At 38.5% G+C, this 23,415-nt stretch overlaps 2 protein-coding genes across 4 annotated transcripts; both read left to right on the forward strand.

The window, feature by feature from the left end:
* Nucleotides 1–503: 503 nt before the first annotated feature.
* On the forward strand, nucleotides 504–9,030 carry med16 (mediator complex subunit 16). Of its 2 annotated transcripts, none has more exons than XM_026274772.1 (14): nucleotides 504–1,004; nucleotides 1,165–1,272; nucleotides 2,359–2,528; nucleotides 2,610–3,041; nucleotides 3,523–3,628; nucleotides 4,283–4,438; nucleotides 4,521–4,738; nucleotides 4,810–5,016; nucleotides 5,108–5,318; nucleotides 6,713–6,846; nucleotides 6,936–7,128; nucleotides 7,233–7,446; nucleotides 7,937–8,020; nucleotides 8,658–9,030. In XM_026274772.1, exons 1-14 carry the CDS (start codon nucleotides 821–823, stop codon nucleotides 8,782–8,784), a joined length of 2,544 nt encoding a protein of 847 aa, XP_026130557.1. In that variant the 5' UTR covers nucleotides 504–820; the 3' UTR covers nucleotides 8,785–9,030. The 2 variants fall into 2 exon arrangements, with proteins under 2 accessions (XP_026130557.1, XP_026130558.1); XM_026274773.1 differs by having other exon boundaries at nucleotides 504–962.
* A 1,088-nt stretch (nucleotides 9,031–10,118) lies between these two features.
* On the forward strand, nucleotides 10,119–18,792 carry plppr3b (phospholipid phosphatase related 3b). Of its 2 annotated transcripts, none has more exons than XM_026274779.1 (8): nucleotides 10,119–10,728; nucleotides 13,052–13,155; nucleotides 13,544–13,729; nucleotides 14,000–14,129; nucleotides 14,357–14,552; nucleotides 14,762–14,819; nucleotides 15,286–15,459; nucleotides 16,111–18,792. In XM_026274779.1, exons 2-8 carry the CDS (start codon nucleotides 13,075–13,077, stop codon nucleotides 17,362–17,364), a joined length of 2,079 nt encoding a protein of 692 aa, XP_026130564.1. In that variant the 5' UTR covers nucleotides 10,119–10,728; nucleotides 13,052–13,074; the 3' UTR covers nucleotides 17,365–18,792. The 2 variants fall into 2 exon arrangements, with proteins under 2 accessions (XP_026130564.1, XP_026130563.1); XM_026274778.1 differs by having other exon boundaries at nucleotides 13,048–13,155; nucleotides 16,111–18,791.
* The last annotated feature ends 4,623 nt before the right edge of the window (nucleotides 18,793–23,415 follow it).

The raw sequence follows: 23,415 nt of genomic DNA on the forward strand, positions 1-23,415 counted from the left end.
GTAATTAGAATGCATGACCTAAAATAGTAACCTACAATATGTTACTAACTACAGTTTTCATCATGCAACCTGTAATCAGTAAAGATTACAATTTGTAAGCAATCTACACAGCACTAAGAGTTCTGGGTCTGTTACGATTACATTCTTAAGAATATAATTGGTTCTCTATTAGAGATTGGCTATGTAGATCATTACTGTTTTTATGATCAGATACTGCATCAACAAAAGTAATAACGGTAGAATTCAATCTGATTGCAATTTATTTTATTTGATATTTTATTTTCGCCATATTTCAATAGCTTTAATTTTTTGATAACAATAATAACCCTGATTTGCAGTATTTTGGTTCCATATTTTATGCACTCTAAATAAAATTACAAATGTATATATCCGATATATATATATATATATATATATATATATATATATATATATATATATAGACACACACACACACATACATACAGACATATATTCGTCCTCCAGTCCAGTAGGGGGCGAAAACTCGTAGTCGAGTCTCTAAACGCGGAAAGTAGCGATGAACATAGACAGTCAGTGATGTGCCGCTTCAAAGAGTAGCTAATATTATTCAAAATAAAATAGATGTCGAAATGCTAGGGCAGCTTTACCTTAACACATTTCTTTCTTTTCTACCTTAAAAGCAGACGGTGTAGTTTTATAACTGTTATCCCCTTCAGTTTACTGTGTTTTTGCCAGCTTCAGGCATGCTAAGCGGTTGCGTCTACTAACGTTAACTTGCACAGCGATCGTCTATCGAGTAAAGGTACCAGTGCTCATAACCTTCAGTTTAATTAATCGTATGATGGAGATCGCGTATGTTTGCGAGTGGGAGAAGAGACCCAAGAGCAATCACTGCCCGTCCATCCCTTTGGTGTGCGCCTGGTCCTGTAGAAACCTCATCGCCTTCACCACGGACCTGAAGAATGAGGAGGATGACAAAGGTCTGGACAATGCCTTTATTACCAATATTATCACACCTGTTGGTGAGTTATAAATTAATGATGAAGAAAAGCATACACTTTCAACTGGTTCTCTGTTAGAGATTGGATATGTAGATCATCACTGTTTTTATGATCAGATACTGAATCAACAAAAATAACAACGGGGTAGTTATTTTATGAAATTATGGCTTTTCTGCTGCAGATCTGAGTCATATGATACACGTCATTGACACTGATCACCCCTGGGATGTGAACTCCATCAACTCTGGTCACAATGAGGTCATTTCCTGCCTGGAATGGGACCAGTCGGGTTAGTATTCGTGATTAATATATGAAACATGAAATCGGTGAAACTTTTGGAACATGTCATGGTCATATTTCACTCCAAAAAAAAAGTGAAAACAGAGAATTATTTTTTTGCATAAAGAAGGATTATGCATACAACATTGATTCCAAAATAAGCACATTTAATTCACAGATCCTGTTACCGTCATGTATTTGTAAATTCTTTCTCCTTCTTCAATTGTTGGTATTCAAAATGGATATTGTCTTTATTGTAATACAGTAGTTTTAGTGTATCACTGCAATGTAATGATTTTGATTATATTGTGATTTATTTATGCATTTCAGTAGCTTTAATTTTTGATAACGATAATAACCCTGATTTGCAGTATTTTGGTTCCATATTTTATGCACTCTAAATAAAATTACAGTGCAGAGAAGTTATTGCAATGTAAGGATTTTATTTAGATCGCATAAATTAGAGACATAACAATAGATGCCACTGTATTGTATAAATAATATACAATTTAAGTAAAGTTATTTTGGAGATTATTAATGTATTTTACTAGAAATATTTCCTTCGTTTTCATTAGAGGGATTAGAGAAATGTAAGAAGAAAATTACAATGTGGAACCAAAATACTGCAAATCTAAAATTAAAACCACTGAAATTTGTCTAAAATTAAATATAAATATTAAATGATAAACTCATTTATGACAATGACATGACAAACTAAACTAAAAATATTGCCTTGGCAATTAACTAAAACTGCAGTAAAATATAATATAATATAACAAAATCAGAAATGAGAATAACAAACCTAAAAAAAACACACCTAACAAAATTAATGAAAATCTATAAATAAAAGCCAATACAAGATATTAAAAACGACTGTAAAAATGTATTAATAATAATACTGAAAAAAAAAACTTTTGTTATCATAAGGATCACAATGCAATAAAAAATTATCCTAAAAACCTTATTTTCTTGATGCAAAGTATTTTCGTACTTTTAGATTTGGTGTTAATGAGGCGGTTTCTTGAGATTGACTCAAACCGATCTGAAGTGATCTCAGTGTCATCATCGTGTGGTTGTGTGTGTTGCGCTGCGCCAGGTTCGAGGCTGTTGTCTGCTGATGGAGATGGTCAGATCAAGTGTTGGGGAATGACAGAGCACCTGGTGAACAGCTGGGAGTGCACACAGAGCAGCTCAGTGGACGGAGACCCGATCGTAGCCCTCTCATGGTTACACAATGGAGTTAAACTCGCCCTGCATGTTGAAAAGGCAAGGAAAGCTACTTATCATCTACTAAATAAACATGCAAATATAACTAAATAACACCCTGATGTCCTTGTTTCTCCTCAGTCTGGCTCTACGAACTTTGGAGAGAAGTTTTCCCGGGTGAAGTTCTCTCCCTCTCTCACGTTGTTTGGAGGGAAGCCCATGGAGGGCTGGTTAGCGGTGACGGTGAGTGGTCTGGTGACCGTGTCACTGTTAAAGCCGAACGGGACCCTGTTGACGGCCAGCGAGAGCCTGTGCAGACTGAGGGGCCGCGTGGCGCTGGCTGACATCGCCTTCACAGGCGGCGGGAATATAGTGGTGGCGGCCACCGATGGCAGCAGCTCTTCTCCGGTGCAGTTCTATAAAGTGTGTGTGAGCGTGGTGAACGAGAAGTGCCGCATCGACACCGAGCTCTTGCCCTCGCTATTCATGCGCTGCACCACCGACCCCGTCCGGAGAGACAAATACCCCGCTGTCACTCACCTTAAATTCCTCACACGAGAAAACTCCGAACAGGTGAGATGATGAGCATTCAAAACAGACATTATAATATTGTGATGCATTAAATCAATTTAGTATTTCAAAGTAATTCTTTTTTTTTTAATGTTTTAAATGTAAATGTTGTAATTTTTAGACAAAATAGTATAGATTTGTGTAAAATATTAATCTATATATACGTTTGGGGTCAGTAAGAAAAAGTTGCATTTATTTGACGTTTATTAAAATGTAGTTTATTCTTGTGATGCAAAGCTAAATTTCCAGCATCATTACTCCACACTTCAGTGTCACATAATCCTTCAGAAATCATTCTGATATGCTGATTTGCTGCTCAAGAAACATTTTTATCACAGTAGAATTTAATAGGATTTTTTTTTTTCAGGAATATTTGATGAACAGAAGGTTCAAAAGAACAGCATTTATTTGATATATAATTTTTTGTAACATTTATTAATGTCTTCACTTTCATCCTTGCTGAATCAAATGATGTTTTGTGAAGGTGCTGCTCTGTGCGTCCAGTCAGATGGGCAGCATTGTAGAGTGCTGGTCCTTGCGGAAGGAGGGTCTCCCAGTTAATAATATCTTTCAACACCGATCACCTGTGGGTAAGTTACATTAAACCAGATGTGGAAGAGTGTAACATTACAGTATTACACGCTTTTTAATTTTAAAATGTAGAAATGACTATAATGCAGTGTTTGTAAAGGCAAGACAACAAATGATACATAAACATTTACTTTCTTTTTTACACTATTTGGTAACACTTTAGAATAAGGTTCCATTAGTTAATGTTAGTTAATGTATTAATTAACATGAACAAACAATGAATAATACATTTATTACTGTATTTATTCATCATCGTTAATGTTAGTTAATGAAAATACAGTTATTCATTGTTAGTTCATGGTAATTCACAGTGCATTAACTAATGTTAACAAGCATAAGTTTTGATTTAAATAATGCATTAGTAAATGTTGAAATTAACATGAACTAAGACTTATAAATGCTGTAGAAGGATTGTTCTTGCTTAGTTCATGTTAACAAAAGTAGTAAACTAACATTAACTAATGGAACCTTATTCTAAAGTGTTACCCACTATTTAAATATTATTGCATTTAATGTTGTTATTGTAAGCAATATATTACATAAATGTACATATTAAGCTTCTTTATACTTTATTATTTCCCTGGATTGCTACTTAAGTTGCTGAAGTCATCAGGGGTTAAAATGGTTGTTGTTTGTTTTCCCGCCATCCGCAGTGGGTGAAAAGCAGCCGATGATTCTGAAGTGGCGTATCCTCTCAGCGACCAATGATCTGGACCGTGTGTCTGCTGTCGCTCTGCCTAAACTCCCCATCTCCATTTCCAACACTGATCTCAAAGTCGCCTCAGATACCAAGTTCTTCCCAGGCCTCGGTACATCCTTGACACTTTTCTCTTATTCCAACGAACGTAGCGTTAAGAGTGCTTTGGTTGATAATAATTTTGTTGTGCTTAGGTCTTGCCCTGGCCTTCCATGATGGCAGCATCCAGATTCTCCATCGCCTTTCCCTGCACACCATGGGAGTGTTCTACGGTTCCTCTGGTTCCTCCCAGCGTGTGGGAGAAGAACCTGCCATTAAACGTCAGAGAGCCGGCGGCCCGACGCTGCACTTCAAAGCCCTTCAGTTCTCCTGGACATCTTTGGCTCTGGTGGGAGTGGACAATCATGGGAAGGTATGATGGCTTGACACCTAGTGGCGACAGAAGCGCCCTCAGATCTTATAGTTCACCTCGTCTGATTTCAGTTGCACATGATCCGAGTGTCTCCATCCATGGGCCAAATGTTGGACATGAACACACTCCTGCGGCACCTGCTGTTCCTCCTGGAGTACTGCATGGTGACGGGGTACGATTGGTGGGACGTGCTGCTGCACGCGCAGCCGAGCATGGTGCATAACCTTCTGGAGAAGCTTCACGAGGAGTACATGAGACAAAACCAAGCGCTCCAGCAGGTAGATCATTATAGGATTACAGAGACTTTGACTTCAAATCGATTACTTTTTGACTTTGTGTTTTTTCTCTCTTTCATGGCTTGTGATGAAGGTTCTGTCCACCCGTATAGTGGCAGTGAAGGCGTCTCTGTGTAAACTCTCCTCTGCCACTGCAGCAAGAGCCTGTGACTTCCATGCTAAACTGCTCCTCATCGCCATCAGCTCCACGCTGAAGTCTTTACTGAGACCTCATGTGCTCAACACCCCCGACAAGAGTCCCGGAGACCGTCTCTCTGAGATCTGTGCCAAAAACACTGACACCGGTAACAACCCGCCACACAAAAAATGTTTCAATGTTTGCAATTTTTTTTGGACTGAAGTCATTTAATATAATCGCAGATATTTAAGATAATCACAACAATTGTGTAGTTTATATTTTAGTTATATTTTGCCACCCAAAAAGAGAAATTTTAATTGGTGAAGACACTAAAGAAAATTCTTATATTATTCTTTGTTTTCAGAGCATGAAAGTAATCATAAGGTGTAAATAAAAAGTTATGTATTAGACTTTTATTGTAATTGTATGACAATTAATCAACACAAAATTCATAATCGTGACATGCGTTCGTACTTCAGTTTTGCCCATCCGGTCTCTTTTGTTGTTTTGATACTATAAAGGTGACGTCACTTTTCATAAGCAAATTCATTCATTTCAGTGGGAGTTTCTTTCAAGGGCAAAAAAGGTCCACATGCAGATTTTGCCATTGTTCAAGTTTGGATTTGCCGCACTGACCAACAGAAAACGTTTTGTTTTTGAGGAAAACATTCCAGGATTTTTCTCCATATAGTGGACTTCAATGGGAGCCAATGGGTTGAAGGTCCAAATTGTAGTTTCAGTGCAGCTTTAAAGGGCTCTACACGATCCCAGCCAAAGAATAAGGGTCTTGTTTAGCGAAATGATTGGTCATTTAAAAAAAAAAGAAAAAAAAGATGCGCAGTGACAAATTAGCTCTAAAAAGGCGTGGACCATTATTTTTGAGCCTGATCTTATCGAATATGCATTTTTAGGAGTTTCCCTTTTAGACGCAAAAGTTATGGGAGGAGAGTACTCAAATGAATCACTAATGTTTGCGCTTGTCAGATTACTGACCTTTGCGCCATTATATAACTCCCCAAAAACTGTTTCAGGTCTATCAAAAAACTAAGCAACTTAGCAAATCTTAATTTTTTTAGCTTCCGGTTCTTTTCAACGTTCTGTGGCTTCTTTATTATTTATTTGCAACTATGCTATCTTGCGTTGCGCTTGGTATATTGCATTCGTCAATATGTAAATGAGATTTTGCATCTGTGTTCCTTTAATTTGCGCATTGTTAGTAAATCACCCACAGAAGTATCCACACCCATCGACAGTGTTTCGGAATTGCGCTCTTGCGCTAATTGGCCCTATTTAGTAAAACTGCCCAAAATGTGAAATTAATAAGCTTTAGTCTGAAGGAAGTGACCTGACCCGCAATTTCTCTCAACCCAGCAACAGGAAAGGTGTCAGGGAATAAATGGGAAAACAGAGTAACTTGTTTGAAAAAGTAACTTTGTAATAAAGTACTAACTGTAAATTTAAAAGTGAATGTGCTACTTAGAAAAAGTAATCTGATTACGTAACTCACATTAACTCACAAAAACTTGTGAATGGGAATTTCTGATCATTTAATGTGTTCAGATATTGATAAGGTGATGATCAACCTGAAGACAGAGGAGTTTGTTCTGGACGGACCACCCCTGCAATCCCTCCAGCAGCTCATTCAGTGGGTGGGAGACTTTGTTCTTTATCTACTGGCCAACCTGCCCAACCAGGTGAGCTCAACTAGACGACCTTTACCAGCAGTCATGGGGCTGCCAATTTTGAGTTTAACGTGCTGCTTTATGACTGAATATCTTTGCAGGGCTCCATCGTGCGTCCAGGGTTTGGGTTCCTGCGGGACGGAGCGTCTCTGGGCATGCTCCGAGAAATGCTGGTGATGATCCGTATTTGGGGCCTGTTAAAACCAGGCTGTTTGCCCATCTACACGGCCACATCTGACAACCAAGACAGCATGTTTCTGCTCTTCCGCCTGCTCACCAAACTCTGGCTTTGCTGTGAGCTTTAGACCCTGTTTCAGGCTTTGAGCCAACATGTCAGTTGAGCTGTTAAATGGGTTAAAAAAATGAACTCTGTTTTGCTCTTTTCTTTTGACTGGCAGCTCGAGATGAGAGTCACCCGCAGGACCCTGATGAGACGTTGATTGATGAGTGCTGTCTGCTGCCCAGTCAGCTCCTGGTACCCAGCATGGACTGGCTGCCCATCAACGACGGTGTTATCACTAAGGTCCAGAGCAAACACCCACTCAGACTGCAGTTCGGCAAACCATACACCCTGCCCGGAGTCAACCCTAACGCACAGGTGGAGGTGTTCAGGTGAGCCGTTATGGCTTAGTTCACACAAAAATACATCTTTTTATTGGTGTAGTCACAGTATCAATATTTCAGTAATCGGTACCAATACCAGTAGAATTTTGTGTTATTTTTGTATAATTTTTATTTAACTTTTTGATAATAAAAATATATAAATAAATGAAATAAGTTAATTGTTAATGCTTTTAATAATTGTTAGTAAACAATAGCTTTCGAATAGTGTTCAGGTATGTAAATCTTGCATTAAAAATCTCAAATTAAAGTGACAAGTTCCATGACATTCCGTTTTAATGGGTTCTGTGATTCCGTCCAAGTTATCCACATCATAGGGTCCCTGCCATTTGTTTCACGCACTTTTCAGATTTTAATGACTGAAAACTGACTGAATCCATAGTATTTGTTACATGAACTAAATTGACACAAAATTGTCTGATGATAGGTTTAATTATTGCCGGTGGTTAATGCATTTCCTCTTTGATTGGTGTCGTTTCAGAAGTCCAGCATCTCAGAGGATGGACCACCTGCGATGTTTACATTTGGGCATCTCTCCAACAGAGGACAGCAAAGCCTGCACCAGGTATTGTTTGGAATGAAATTTCAAATGAGTTCAGAATGCCTTTAAAATGTGTTTTAAATTAGTATTTTAATGACATTATACAATTACACTTCAAAATGTTATGTGATTAATGTCATATGCATATGATATACATATAATGTATACATATATATATATTTAAAATGTCATTTATACCTGCAATGGCAACCTGAATTTTCAGCATCATTATTTCAGTCTTCAGTGTCACACGATCCTTCAGAAATCATTCTGATATGCTGATTTGCTGCTCAAGAATTTTTCTTTTATCAGTGTTGAAAACAGATGTGTTGCTTATTAGTTTTGTGGAAACTGTGATGTTTTTTCAGGATCTTTTGAAGAATATGAAGTTCAAAAGAAAAACTTTTTGACTTATAGATGTCTTTACTGTCACATTTGATCCATTTATTGCATCACTGCTGAATAAAAGCATTAATTTATTTCAAAACAATTTCACTGATCAAATAGATTTGTCGGCCTTTCAAAAAATAAAAAAATAAGCCTGTCATGCTATGTTCTTTTGTGGGTCTGTCGAGTCTGCAAATCTTTCATCTTCACATATGATGCTGGCGGCTGTCCCGGGACACTCCTCAATGAGATCCTGTCTCTGTGGTCTGTTTAGGTGTGGCTGTGTCACCATGCTGAGATCCCCAAATAAAACCAACGCCATGAGACAGTGGGAGCAGCGCTGGATCAAGAACTGTCTGTGTGGAGGTCTCTGGAGAAGAATCCCCTCCACACTAACATAAAGACCGGACCGCCTGAATGCTGGGAAAATGTTTAAGCCGCAAGGTTCTCTCATGCTGAACACCGTATAGATCTATACAACAAAGCAACCTTTATTTTCTTAGAAACATGTCCTGGTTTTCTCCCAGCCTCAGTGTCTTGCGAGAGCGGGAATAATGTCTTGTTTTCTTTGCTGTTGTAAATATGAACCATGCATTTAATGTTGTAGTGCATAATAAAGATTTTTCTAATAAAATAGGTTGTCTTCATGGTGTGTTCACTTCTCACTGCTGTGTGTGTGCACTTGGATGAGATACAAAAGATGCCTTACTGATTTTGTCGGCAACAGACCATTAGAAGTTGACAGCCACTTCAGTAACACTATTTAACTGCAGGGACAGTATGAGCATGTGCCCACAGGAATCGGTGTGAAATCAAGGGGAAAAGTGTGTTGGACAGGCACTGTGCATTGGCTCTGATTTAGGAGGTCATCACGGCACGGGGTGCTCAGCAGAGACACGGTCAGCGGGCCATCGGGCATCTCTCCAGGACTTCAGTTGCAGCAGCTTGCTGGAGGTTCACACTTTTTCCTTTCAGTTCAACCATAGTTGATCCCTGTACGCAGACCACCTGAGAGCAAAGACAGACAATTCATTTCAAAATCAGTGGTTACAGCCAGAATGCCCCAAAGCTCATTAAAAACCATAAACGGGTAGATTTTTAAGATCATGATAATTTTTCATTTAACATTATGTTTGGAGTCAGTAATTATTTATTTATTGAAATGAATTTATTCAGCAATGTGTGACACAGGACATTTATAAAGATACAAAATATTTTTTTTCAAATAAATGCAGTTTGAGCTTTCAATTCATTAACGACTGAGATAAACCACACGTTTCCACAAAACTCATAAGCAACATTCAGCTTTGCATTACTAAATTACCTTTTAAAATATTACAATAGAAGACAGTGATTTAAAATTAATTAAATTAATGTTTTTACTGTATTTAATGTCAAATAAATGCAGCCTTGGTGAGCAAGAGTCAAGAGACCTGGTTCAAAAATATTTGGGGGTCTTACCGACACAAACTTTGTATCTTCTTTATAAATGTATTTATCAGTGGTACATTATTGATATGTGCTACCGAGACAAAACTGTAAATGTTATTCATGAAAGATAAAAAAATATAATGACTTTATTATATTAGCATAATAGCCTAAATATGCATATCGTACTGGTTTTTTTTTCATGTCACCTGACGAGCTGATGCATATAAAAATTAAGTGTTTTTTTTTTTTTTGTTCTCGATTTACATTGGATGACACATTTTGCAACAGATTTGCGTCATTTATTCCATCTTCACAATAAAAAGGTAGAAAACACATGCAATCGAAATTATTTGTTTTTTTTGGTAGTCCCTAACAAGGCTGGAAGGACATTTGTAAGGCTACAGGAGACGGGACATTGGAGATTACATACTTGGGATATTGTGATATTTTCTTTTCATCCTGCCACTGGACTCAAGTTAAACCAGTCCACCGCCTCTCCACCCCACCCTGCTTTCTGAAGTGTACCTGTGCAGTTCCATGTTCTCACTGCTGGAGCAGATCGCACTCAGAAGGTGCTCAGGAATTCTGAGGATGGAACGATATGACAGATCAATGGACGCAGCTTCATACAGCATTAACTGACAAACCCTTTTTGTTTTAAAATCTCTGATATATCACTGAAGCCCCTCAGATCCTGCATGTCTGACTGCAGAAGAGCAGCTGGAAAAGGAGCTCACTGAGTTGAGTACTGTGGTTGGCTCCAGCAGTCAAGCATATATAACAGGAGCCCACGGCTGCGTGATTGCTCCGTGGAAAACGTGAGGAATATGAACTAAAGAGCCGCAGTCTAACGTCGCGAAGAAGGAATACGCTGGGAATTTTTAATCAGGGAATCGCCTGTTTTCGCAGACAAGGTGAGATTTTCCCTGTTTTACTACATGCGTGATGAACAGCAGCAGCGGAATAAACAACGCACTGCCGACGCGACGCGACCAGAACGCTGCCATTGTAATTATGTGTGGGAATTAAAGCGCGCGCGGGTTCGGTGGCGTCGCGTCGCGTCGCGTCCAGTGGAGATGCGGTATAATTACAATAAATAATCACTGAGATTGTCGCAGTGTTTCTGTTGTACGGCAGCGATTCTATTTTTACACAAACATCTCAGTTTCACTTTACTGCGTGAGTACAGATGATTTTGGCCAGACAATGTAAACGTGTATGGATATTGTTATTGACTGCAGGTCATCTATCTATCTATCTATCTATCTATCTATCTATCTATCTATCTATCTATCTATCTATCTATCTATCTATCTATCTATCTATCTATCTATCTATCTATCTATCACAATACTCTAGCCTATATGAATTAATAAATAATACATTATTAATAATTCCTATTTATTTTATATTAATTAATATGAAAATTTAATATTACCATATTTACTATCTGATAATGCAATAACACATATATGTAAAATCATGAATTACACAACTCAAACACACATATAATTATACAAATTATAACAATATTTTCAATTTCTAACTCTCAAGGTGTTGCAGTGTGAGTGTCAGTGTAATCAGAATTGCCTGTGTAATTGAAATAATTGCCATCTTCATTGACATTGCTCATGATTTGTGAACATTAGTGAGACGGATCTCTATCTCATTCTTGTCTGATTACATTATTGATTTTTCCGGAGTGTCTTCACTTCAAGTGTATAATGATTTGCCTTGACTGGTTATCATGGCTTGAGATTTTCATCGACCCATGCATTGTTCCACAGTGTCTGGGTCAGTTTGCTTGGATTCTTGGCACAAGCAACGGTCAGAAAGTAGCTGTGTTGCACAACCCACTGTTTAACCCCATTTCACAGGAAACAGATTCACAGTTTAATTAACTTTGTCCACAGTCAAAGCCTCATGCTGTGAGTATGTGTGTGAGCACAAACACTGTCTTTTATGGAGAGAACTCTGTGCCTATGGATTCCTCCCTAAAAGTCACACACACACACACACACACACACACACAGAAATCTTTTGCCTGTGAGACACATGCGGCTCTCTGAGATAAACAGAGCTCCCACTCTTGAAAACAGACTCCCTGCTAATTTCAGCAGAGCCTCGCTCACTCCCACTCGAGAGTTGGGAGAGTGTCTTCAGGACAAGTGCCTTGTTTAGTCACTGCTGATTTGGCAGAGAGCAAGAAACACTATTCTCTCAATGCCTGCTCAAACAAAAGCCTGCATTAACATTTATTCGTTATGCTCTTTTGAGAGTATTCTGAAAGGAGCTATTTACTTAATATTTTTCCTTGGGCACACAGTCAGTTATCCATTAATTCAGGAGGGCCTCGTTCTGTTTCAGAAGAGAAAATAATCATTTGAACATTTTTGTGTAGGTCTTTTCCTGTGGATAGTTATTTAACCAAAGCCTACTTTTTTGCAAACATACAGGTGTTGGACAAAATAATATGAACACTTGGGAAATAGGTAATATTTCTTTATTAAGGATCTCCTGACCTTCTTTGAAAAGATGCAACTTATGAACAGTCTCCAACTGAGTGTCATCAATAAAAATAGCTTCCAGTTGGTTCAGAAATGTTGAAGGGAGGAATTGGCCAAAACTTTGATAATATTCAATATCTTTAGTTTGTATATTAACATAAAATTACAATTTTAGTAGATATGCACATTTAAGGAGCTACAGCCGACTAAGTTTTTCTCCGAAAACAGACCAAAAATTTTGATGACATCATCTTGCACTCATGATTTTTCACTCATCCTAGTAAAAAAAGTAATGTTTTTAAAATAAATTTATTTCACACTAAGTATCCTATAGTTCAAATTTATTAACATATACTGACATCGCTGGTGACTTATTGGTATAATAATTATTGTTAAACTTTAATTGGAGCACTACTTATGCACAATGCACATTTTTTTTTAATATTAAGCCCAACATATGTTTTAATGTCACTTTTGATGAGGATTGTATGATCTTTAAATGCAAGATATTTAAAGTGCATCTAAAGCATCCTTGCAGTAGTTTCACTTTAGCACAGTATGTCTTTATCTAGACTTCAGCACTACTTCCACATAATTAAAGTGCATTAAGTACAAAATTAGTTCCAATTTAGCATTCATTTTTCCAGTTTAGTTTGCAAGTAAGAAATAAAAATGCACTTGTCAAGTTTTTCATGTTTTTTTTTTTTTAAATGATCTTATTTGTAGACAGAATAACTTCAGAAGACCAGCATCATGATGACTGCACGTGAAAAAATCAAGAAGAAACCGCCCAAAGACAGTCTGACGCTGTTACCATGCTTCTATTTCGTAGAGGTACATGCCATCATTTATTACCAATTTAATACTTCAGAAGAGCAATTCGTGTCTCAGGTAATTACATAACACACTCTAAACAACAGGGCTTCCTCAATTTCTTTGAAGACATAATTGAAAATGCATAATAGCAGTCAGTTTGAGTGTGCGACTGTGTTTACCTTCCTCCACATTGTCAGCCCTGGAGTACAGAACTCTGTGTTGACATTTAACAACAGCCATCTGCCACAGTTGCTCTACAGTAATTAAACTGTGCTCTGGTGTGGATATGTTTGCGTATTATCAATATTTAATACATGTTTGCACTTGAGAAAGACATGCACTTTAGTACTTTTAAAACTGATAAAAGACTTTTTCACTATGCACACGCTCTCCTTTGAGAAAATAGTTACCCATTGTGGCGTCCTCCATGGTCTCACTGTACTTCCTGGAACTGACGGATGTGCTCCAGCCGGCGCAGGTGGGATTCCGCTGCCATGACCGCTCACTCAGCATGCCGTACGTGGACAGCGGCGATGAGCTCATCCCTCTGCTCATGCTCCTGAGTCTGGCGTTCGCCGGCCCTGCTGCCTCTGTGAGATGAAAACATTGCATTTACATCTTTGCAACCTACTGTATATAGTCATTTACTCACCCTCATGTCATTTCAAACCTGTATGAGTTTCTGTGTTCTGTTGAACTCAATAGAAAATATAAATGATGCCATCTCTTTAAAGTCAGTTATGCTTAAGATTGTATTTTTTTTAGATTAAAAAAAAATTACATAATAACTTGCTTCTCCATAGATTAATGACATTTACAAATTCCAATTTTTTATTTTTTTAAACAATCTTATTGTTTTCAGATCATGATCGGTGAAGGTCTGCTGTATTGTATGCAATCCAAACTGAAGGTCCGTCCAGGGATTGAAGGAAGCATAAATGCTGGTGGATGTAATTTTAACTCTTTCCTGCGGAGAACCGTCCGTTTTGTCGGTATGCAACACTCTTTTCACTGTAAGGCAGTTTTATATCAGAATGTTTGAAGCTAAAGCATGAAAGTGCTGAATGTATTTATAATAAATAATAAATTCTAGCTGCTTTACTGAGCAGGAGTGATGCAGATGAACATTATGTAACATGAGTCAGGCACAGAGTGTTGCATGAAACTGATGAAATGAGTCACTGATGTTTCATTCCTCATGATCTGTCTCTCCTTCTAGGGGTTCATGTGTTCGGTCTTTGTGCAACAGCACTGGTTACGGATGTCATCCAACTGGCCACTGGCTACCACACACCATTCTTTCTCACAGTGTGCAAACCCAATTATACTGTCCCAGGTGTGTCCTGTGACAAGAACCCTTACATCACCAAAGACATTTGCTCTGGCCAGGATCAGCACGCTATCCTGTCTGCAAGGTAACTGAATAACATCTGATTTTGGGATTAACTGTGATAAACTTCAACTTTGTACAATCACCATTTTCTTTCTCCCTCTTGTGGTATTCTTCCTGTCTTTAGAGCACTTCCTACTCACTCCTTCTTTTAAACCTACAATCGTGTGACACTGACTTCTGTTGTATATCTGGTCTAGGCTTACTCTAGATGTTTGCTTTCCTTTGTGACAGGAAAACCTTCCCTTCCCAGCATGCAACCCTCTCTTCCTTTGCTGCTGTTTATATTTCAGTAAGTCTCTTCAACGCCGTCTCAATGCAGCATACAGCATATATTTTTTTATATATAAACCTTATAGGCTACTGCAGTAAACTCCTCTATGAGAGAACTCAGAAGTGTTTAGAACAGTTTAAACTGATTGTACTGTAGATAAAAAATAATGAACTACCAACATAATTGATGTGCATGTCATATGCATTGACACAAGAAATAGATTTCAAAATGGATCGTATTATACAGAAAGGTTTGATTTAATATGCACAAATGCATTCTGTTCGCTAGATTAGAGAAAGTCTAATTATAGGCAAGTGCTTCACATGTCTAGCTATTTGGCAGGATCCACTTCAAGCGACAGACGTGGAGATAAGTTGTTGCTGCTTCCCACCTTGCGCTTGTCAGACTGTCTGAAGCTGCAAGGCAGTATGTTATTAATTTGCACATGACAGCTGGAGACTTCTGCTGCTCTCTGCTCTTCTAGATGTACTTCAACTCAACAATCTCTGATAGCACCAAGCTGCTCAAACCCGTTCTGGTGTTTGCCTTTGCCATTGCGGCTGCATTGACGGGACTCACTCAGATCACCCAGTACCGCAGTCACCCGATCGATGTTTACGTTGGGTTCTGCATTGGCGCTGGTATTGCAGCGTACTTGGTGAGTTATTGGTTTACTTATATATTTTTGCAGATATTTTTGGTGTAGTATCCCATTTGAAAAAGAAAAAAACATATGCTGGATATGTTTTGAAGCATTGTTACTGGTTTGAGCTGGTCCTGAGCTGGTTTTAAGCTGGTTGTGAGCTGGTTTAAGCTGGTCATGTTCTGGTACTTGTCCAGAAGCTAGTTGCTCAGGACCAGCTTAAACCAGCTCGTGACCTAAGGATCGGCTCAAACCAGCTACAATGCTTCAAAACATACCTAACCATCATATGCTGTTTTTTCAACAGGGGTATTTGGTAAACCATCCTCCATCCTCATCTTGCTGTTGAGCTTAATGTGTTTTACCCAAGTAGATGTTTCTGCATCAAAGTCCATGTTGGTTCTGAAACAACATTATGACCAACAAGTATATTTTTTGGTTTGCGGTTGGGCAAAGCCTATCTGGGAATAGGCCTTAATGCCAACCCTAACCTTACCTATTAACTACCCCTAAAATCAGAGGTTGGTTGATATGAGTGTGGTTCAAGCTCCCACCCCAGGCTTAAACCTAACCCTAAACTGCACTGGGTGATTGGAATATTCTGTATTGTTGGGAAATAAGCAATGTAATGAAGCCACTGTAACTTAAAATTTTAAATCATTCCAGGCTTTCCATGCTGTTGCCAACTTCAAATCTCCAGAGGACACTGTCATCCCGCAACCTCCTCCTCTGCAGAAGGATGCTTTGAGAGCTCTGGCCCAAAGAGGCCACGACTCTGTCTATAATAAAGGCCACGCCTCTGAGAGCAATGAGGAAATAACATCCCCAGCATGTCTAGATGGGCTGAACCGGCCTGTACAGCGGGAGAAAACCTCATTGGGAAGCTTAAAGAGAGCCAGCGTGGACGTGGAGCTACTGGCACCTCGCAGCCCAATGGGTAAGGAGACCATGGTCACCTTCAGCAACACATTACCCCGTGCTACAGCTCCAGAGGAGCCAACGAGGCGTCTGGTGACAGTACCTGTTCCAGTACCACTGGACCCCATGCGGTCACATCAATTAGTGTCTGAATGGAAGCAAAAGTCAATGGAGATACGAGGTGGCAGCTTGCCTGACGAGGACACCAGCGATCAGGGCTCAGACGGCGGCAACGACACGACCACAGAGGAGGATAGTGCCCACTCTTCAGTCTATTCATCTGTTCAACCATCAGCCAAACCGGCTAACCCACCTGCAGGGTCAAGGGTAGTGATGCCCCCTCGCCCTCCAGCACAGCCCTCGGTCCCTCCGCCTGTGTCCCCTAAAAGTGCCAGCACTCGGGCCAAATGGCTGTCCATCACAGAAAAAAGTGGTGCTAATATTCCAGTTCATAAGGCAGGAAATCAGCCTCGGATCATGCAGGTTATTGCCATGTCAAAGCAACAGGGACTCCTGTCTGGATCGGCCAAATCCTCAGAGACCTCGTCCTCTTCTGGTACCTCATCCATCACGGGCACAGAATCATCGCCTAATCGTTCAGAACGTGACAACGGTTCAGGCATCATCACGGTTGATGCCCACGCCCCCCACCACCCCGTAGTCCGGATGACCTCCAACCCCAATAACCCCTGGGAGTGGAGGGGATCTTCTGATGGAAACATGGCCGAGTCGTACGAGCTTAAAAACCTCAACCGCGATGGGCCCCGCAGTTACCGCAATGTGAGGAGCAGTTCTCCTTGTTCCTCCACCAATGAGGCTGACCATGGGCCGCCCCAGCCACCACTTCCCCCTCAGCTCCCCCCCGTGGGTCACACCTCAGAGGGTCGCAGTCTGCGCCGCAAGACCCCTCTAGTTCTACTGGATAGGGAGGGCAATCTGAACCACATGGAACAGGACAACTACTACAAAAAGTTACAAAGTGGCAGGCATTTCAAAGAGTGACGATGTGCTAATATTTATGAGCACAACTACACTTTTTGGTCATTTGCTTTTATTTACTTGATTTGATTCCAAGAGGAATATCAGAATAACCGGATCCACAGTCAGTAGAGCTTTCGGGAGATGCTGCTTCTGACGACTTAAGAGCACAATGGTTCTTGCCCTCTGAGGGCAAACCAAACTACATTATCAAAAGTTCGATCAGATGTATTGTATTTGCATAATCTTATTATAATGTAAAATAAGGTTTAGGATTATTTTTATTGCTGCTTCTTTTGTTCCTACTTGACTCATTTAAATGTGTGACTGAGATGTCAAGTTGAATTCATGTGTGTTTAAGCACGATTGTTTAGTGTATGTTGTAGTGATACAATAATAGAAAATATTCGACTGCCTTGTAACACTCACAGTCGAAACCAATTTAAAGTGTTTTGTTGGCTATTTATGAATGATAATTTCTTTGCAAAAGGATAGGGTCCGTTCATCGTACATCTGACTGTAATTGCTGATAAACTGTTTTGGACATTCTGCAAATCTACTGAAGACACCCTGTGAAATATGGGGGAAGCACTTTGAATAAGCACTTATAAATCACTTCATCTCTGTGTGTGTTAAGAAGTGAGGAGAACTGGATTGTCTGTGAGGTATTCCAAAGGAAAATTAGACTGCTCTGGACTCTTTAAGGAAAGTGTTTTCTCATAATCCATATAGTGAAACAGCAACTGGACAACAGGTCCGTGTGGAGAATTTACAGCAGGTCCCACATTTTATGTATCATAACAAGAAAGATTTTTCCAAAAGAAACAAATTTTTGTGTCTCAATCACAAAAATAATTTCTACAAACACTCTGGGATTTATCTGTAATAGTTAGAGGTCTCCTTGTCATGCTGTTTCCCAGAGGTTCTCCTCTAAATGAACTTGATGCATGTTATGTGAGTGTCGTCGAGGTGGAAGTGAAGCCTTGTCAGTGAAGAATTCCAATCTGTTCTAATGTACATGTGCAGCTGTCACTGCAGGTTAAAGACTGTGTGCGTCAGCTCTCTCTTCACGGTGCTCTGATCTGCTCCTGGATCTCTGTAGATGGTTGTCCGTAATGGATGCTTATTGCTGTTGATGCAGTTTCTGAAAAAAAAGGCAACATAAATGACAACAATAAACGAGCTGCTGTAAATTACAATGACCCTAGATTGTAATTTGTAACACACTGCAAACATTACCCCTCCCATTTTCGTGCTGAAATATTATTTATAAAGTGTAAATCTGGTGGCTTACAGCAGGTTAGTGGTGGAGGTGTAGATCCAATCAGAAGACATTTGAGAGTGATGTACAGTACATGAAAGCTAGGCAAATAACCCAACAATCATAATATGCCAATTCTGCATTTAACATGATAGTTTTTTTTTCTTTGTTTTTTTTTTTATTTTTTAAGATTGCTAATAGGTACTTGTGTTGTTTGTGTTTGTCATTATTTGGCATTTGATTGTAACACTAAGCAAACTCCCAGGACAAAGTCAGTAATTACTCCAGAGTAATTTAACCAAACATATAAACCAATAAAATACTGTAGATCTGCAAACTCCTTGGTTTTTAAGTTTGATTCAAATATGACATTCTTGCATTTGGGACATGATTTTTAAACAGCTTGATTTCTCATTAAAACTGTATTTTTTAAATTACTTTTTTTTTTATTATTCCTTTTATCTATCCACCAAAGATTAATTCTAGCCCAGAGCATTTCACAGCCTCGCTGAGGTCATACTTTAAATTCTTATTAAATGCAGATTAAACTGGCAGTTCAAGCATTCATACATATGGAGTTTGAATATGAATCTTTCAGACGCAGGATGTGGCAAGCCACAAATAATAAAGTGTCAGGAAGAGAAAGAAAAATTACATTTTATTTTTTCTATTCCAAAGCACACCATCTGTGACGAAGTGTTGTTACTTACAGCATATTAACAGAAAGTATAATGATTGCAGTGATTTTTACCAAGAAATAAAAATGATCTATGATGCCTCGACAGCATCCCACACCTGGGGTTTAATTATACTGTTGCCATGCAGTGCTCCGAGTGAGTACTGCAGAGATGCACAAAGGACGTTCTGTCTCCTCTAGAGACATCAACAATTAGCTTTCTGTCAATCCAAATGAATGTCAGACAATTCAAGATACTAAATTCGAAAGACCTCTCACTATTGCACTGCAACATCTCAAAGAGATTTCAGATGTAGTCTGCTAAATGAATACATTTTCAGATCATTAGGCACACTATGCAGGCTTACAGCTATACAGTATGTAGTAATGTTTCAAGCCTTTTTGAGTCATGCTGTGACCTCTTAAAAAGCCAGTGGTGCATTTGGGCCCATCTTGGTCTCATGAAATCCACCTGGCACCAGTATAAGCTTCTTCCACCAAGTCAACTCTGACGCCTACATACGCTCTCCAAACATGAGCAGTGCCCACGCCATACGCTGCAACTATCCTGAAGTCTGCAAAAGCACAAACAGAGCTCTCGCTGTTGCTATGGTGACTGGGTTGAGCAGTGGGGGCCTCCAGTGCAGAGCAATTTATCATTTTAATAAGAACTATATCTGTGTTTCAACGGGTGGGTCTGGACTCACTGTCATAGACATACAATTGATTTGATTACAACGAATGCTTTTGAAAGATGAGAGGTTGACAAAGTTTCCTTCATTTTCATCTGAGCTGTCAGAGGTTTATTATATGATATCTGATTTAATCTGTTTACAAAAGATGAGAAAAGTCTCTCTGGAATAATGTCACATAGACAATGGTATTAAACTGAAAGCTGTCACTTTGCTTTATTCATTTAATATTCTTCATTTGAAAGATGAAAGATGGGTTGAAAATATTTCTTCTTGCTACTAAATTCCTTTTAAATGAGTTTGGGATTTTTAGTCCAAAAATATTTCTCATTAATGAGTCTCGTGTTATTCAAAAAAGAAAGACAATATAGTATACCCACAGAATTTAATAATCCAAATACACACCAAAATACACTTTCATCATATTTCGTATATTCGTTCAAAATTAATACGAAAGAATGCAATGAGTCATCTGGAGATAGTGGGGGATGACTTTCGCTCATCCTCTCCTGGTATTTCGTTTATTCATCCTGATTACATTCGAGTTAATTAAATTTTCAAGAGTGTTAATGAAGACAGCAGCCCTTTGATCTCCAGGTGCTTCAACTGCTTATGATGTCAAAGCTTTTCTTCTTGCACCAACTCAGGTGGCCAAATGTCACACTTTTAGCAGGGCTTCATGGAGTGAACCATTTCTGTAATGCTGCTAAGGTGACAAATAGGTAGTAGATTTTAACTGGCAAAACTGGTTATGATGAACTGTAGTTGGGAAGTCATGGCCTAGTGGTTAGAGAGTTTGACTCCTAACCCTAAGGTTGTGGGTTTGGGTCTTGAGCTGACAGAATACCATGACTTAGGTGCCCCTGAGCAAGGCCCCCCAACTGCTCTGTGTGTGTGTGTGTGTGTGTGTGTGTGTGACATATCAGGACACAACTCTGTATAATGACATGGATGACTTATGAGGACATAACCCATGTCCCCATTTTTCAAAACGCTTATAAATCATACAGAATGAGTTTTTTTTGAGAAAGTAAAAATGCACAGTTTCCTGTAAGGGTTAGGGTTAGGGGTAGGGTTGGTTCTACATTATAAAAACCATTACGCCTATGGGATGTCCCCACTTTTTACAAAAACAAACATGTGTGTGTGTGTGTACACTTTGGATGGGTTAAATGCAGAGCACGAAATCTGAGTATGGGTCACCATACTTGGCTGTATGTTACTGTCACTAGTGGGTCTCAAATTATAAGGGGTCACAGGGCCATTCAACTAGTTTGGTGTGTTTTCTGAACAGAATTAATACTTTTATTCTACAAAGTGGAATTAAATTGATCAGAATTAACATATAAAAAACATATGACACACACACACACACATATTTTATCCTTACATATAAGCATCCTTACATGTACATTTAAGTAAGCTTTTACTAAAGCAAATACATCCTCTGATATATATTTTGGGTTCAAAATTGTGAATTTTGACAAGCTTACAGCACTTGATATTTTACCTACAAGTATATTCAATAGCAAATATGTATTTTAGATTAATTTTTAATATATTCTTAATATCTCTCTGCCTTGCGGACCAAAACTCCCATTACGATTAAAATCTTTAAGCATGTTTGTGTACAATGGATGAATGTAGACTCACTCTCTATATGTGATCATCACTAGACAGTGTCTTATGTAAGCATGTTATGTTCGATTTCACACTAGCCATGTTTCACACATCTATTGAATAACAAATAATACCATAAATCTTAGTTTTCTTTTCACATTGTTGGTGTGACTGACAGCATCTTGCTGAAATCAAAACCATTTCAGCCCCCTCTCCTCCTAGTACATTTAGACTCAGCAAAATCTGAAAGGATGATGATTTGAGAAGAATCCCTTATTACACACTTGAACTGATTGTTTTGTGTTATTACCGATCCAGAGCACTCGAATGAAATGATCTGCCTCATGAGTGATCATTTAACCCTGACCACAGAGGCCAAGAAACCACCCAGATGGCATTTCACACCCACCGCTTCCCTCTGCCTCCATTCCTTCCTTTGTGTCTTCCCCATCTCGGAGCGAGAGGGAGAGAGAGTTACGCTGCACTCCGAGCGAGCTGGCTTCCCTCCAATCCCCTGCGACGGCAACATTTCCATTGATCACAGCAAATGGAGACACGCCAAGTTACCACGGCAACTGGCAGGCCAGTGAGGCGGCTCCATGTGCGTGAGGACTGGCTGCAGGAGCATCAGGGTGGAGCTGTGTGGGCTGGAATCCTTCAAGAAGAGAAGAAAAGCCATTATCTTACTGCTTCGAACATAAAAGTGAGATTCAGAGTGCTTATGCATTTGAATATTTCTGATAGGAAGTCATGGAAGTCATACAGATAAAGCTTTAACGCTGTGTCTGATCACGTTTCAGAAAGCCAAGTTGGTGAGGAGGATAATATCATGCTCAGCATAATGAATTCAGCTTTCTATAATAGAGTCCTATATTGCAATGTATGTACAGCAAGAGCTGATCAGGTACTCCATCTACAGGCTGCCCACCGACACACAACATGAATGGCATATATATATATATATATATATATATATATATAAAATCTCCAAATAACATATAACTCATAAAGACTAATTCTCCTCAATGCACACCATAACTCTCATGAAATAATGAGTGCAATTTGAGAAAACCAAAAATGACATACAAATTAATTCATTTACTATTCAGTTTTTTTTTATTTATACTTAATTTAAAAATAGGAGTAATAAAATATAAAAAATATACTACATATAATAATATAATAATAAAAAAAAATTTTGAGCTGCATAACATCTTTCTCTCTGTATATAGATAACATACATGTAAATATTTAGATATATCCCCTAAATTTATTTGTGCATGAATATTTGTGCACATTTCCATTTGTGCAAGGGGTACATAAATTATTAATTATGAGCAATTCTGTACACGCACACATACACAAGGAATGTTATTTCCTCTTCTTAATTAAAGGGTTGAAAAGTTAATGTGTCATTTAATCATTTTGCAGTAGAAGTGCATTAGATTATGTTAAAGATAACAGATAGTTAATATAATTTTATAACGAAGCCCATTTGGGAGCAGTGCTATTTTAGTATAATATTTTCTGTTATCGTTATCATTTCTGTTAAAGTTACAGTAATTCTGTGCGTTTTTGTTGAAATTTTGTTTGTTATGCTTGTATAATTTTAATACATTATATCAATTTGTTGTAGTTATCTTAGCACATCAAGTTAAACTAAATGAAAATTAGAAATGTGGCCTTAAAAACTAGCTGAAATAAGTCTAAATTAATAAAATAAATAAATATTAAAATATTAAAACATTCATTATTTAATCAATGAAAATAATTTATATATGTTTTAGTTAGCTATAATAACCCTGATTGTGAGTTAACCGAGTCTC

This window comes from Carassius auratus, chromosome 11 (assembly GCF_003368295.1).
Source record: "Carassius auratus strain Wakin chromosome 11, ASM336829v1, whole genome shotgun sequence".
Lineage (NCBI taxonomy): Eukaryota > Metazoa > Chordata > Actinopteri > Cypriniformes > Cyprinidae > Carassius > Carassius auratus.

Coding starts and splice junctions, on each gene's coding strand:
- med16 (XM_026274772.1), top strand. CDS start 821: ATGATGGAGATCGCGTATGTTTGCGAGTGGGAGAAGAGACCCAAGAGC. Junction 2,529..2,609: donor TCGCCCTGCATGTTGAAAAG/GCAAGGAAAGCT, acceptor GTTTCTCCTCAG/TCTGGCTCTACGAACTTTGG. Junction 3,042..3,522: donor CACGAGAAAACTCCGAACAG/GTGAGATGATGA, acceptor TGTTTTGTGAAG/GTGCTGCTCTGTGCGTCCAG.
- plppr3b (XM_026274779.1), top strand. CDS start 13,075: ATGATGACTGCACGTGAAAAAATCAAGAAGAAACCGCCCAAAGACAGT. Junction 13,730..13,999: donor TCGCCGGCCCTGCTGCCTCT/GTGAGATGAAAA, acceptor TATTGTTTTCAG/ATCATGATCGGTGAAGGTCT. Junction 14,553..14,761: donor CACGCTATCCTGTCTGCAAG/GTAACTGAATAA, acceptor CCTTTGTGACAG/GAAAACCTTCCCTTCCCAGC.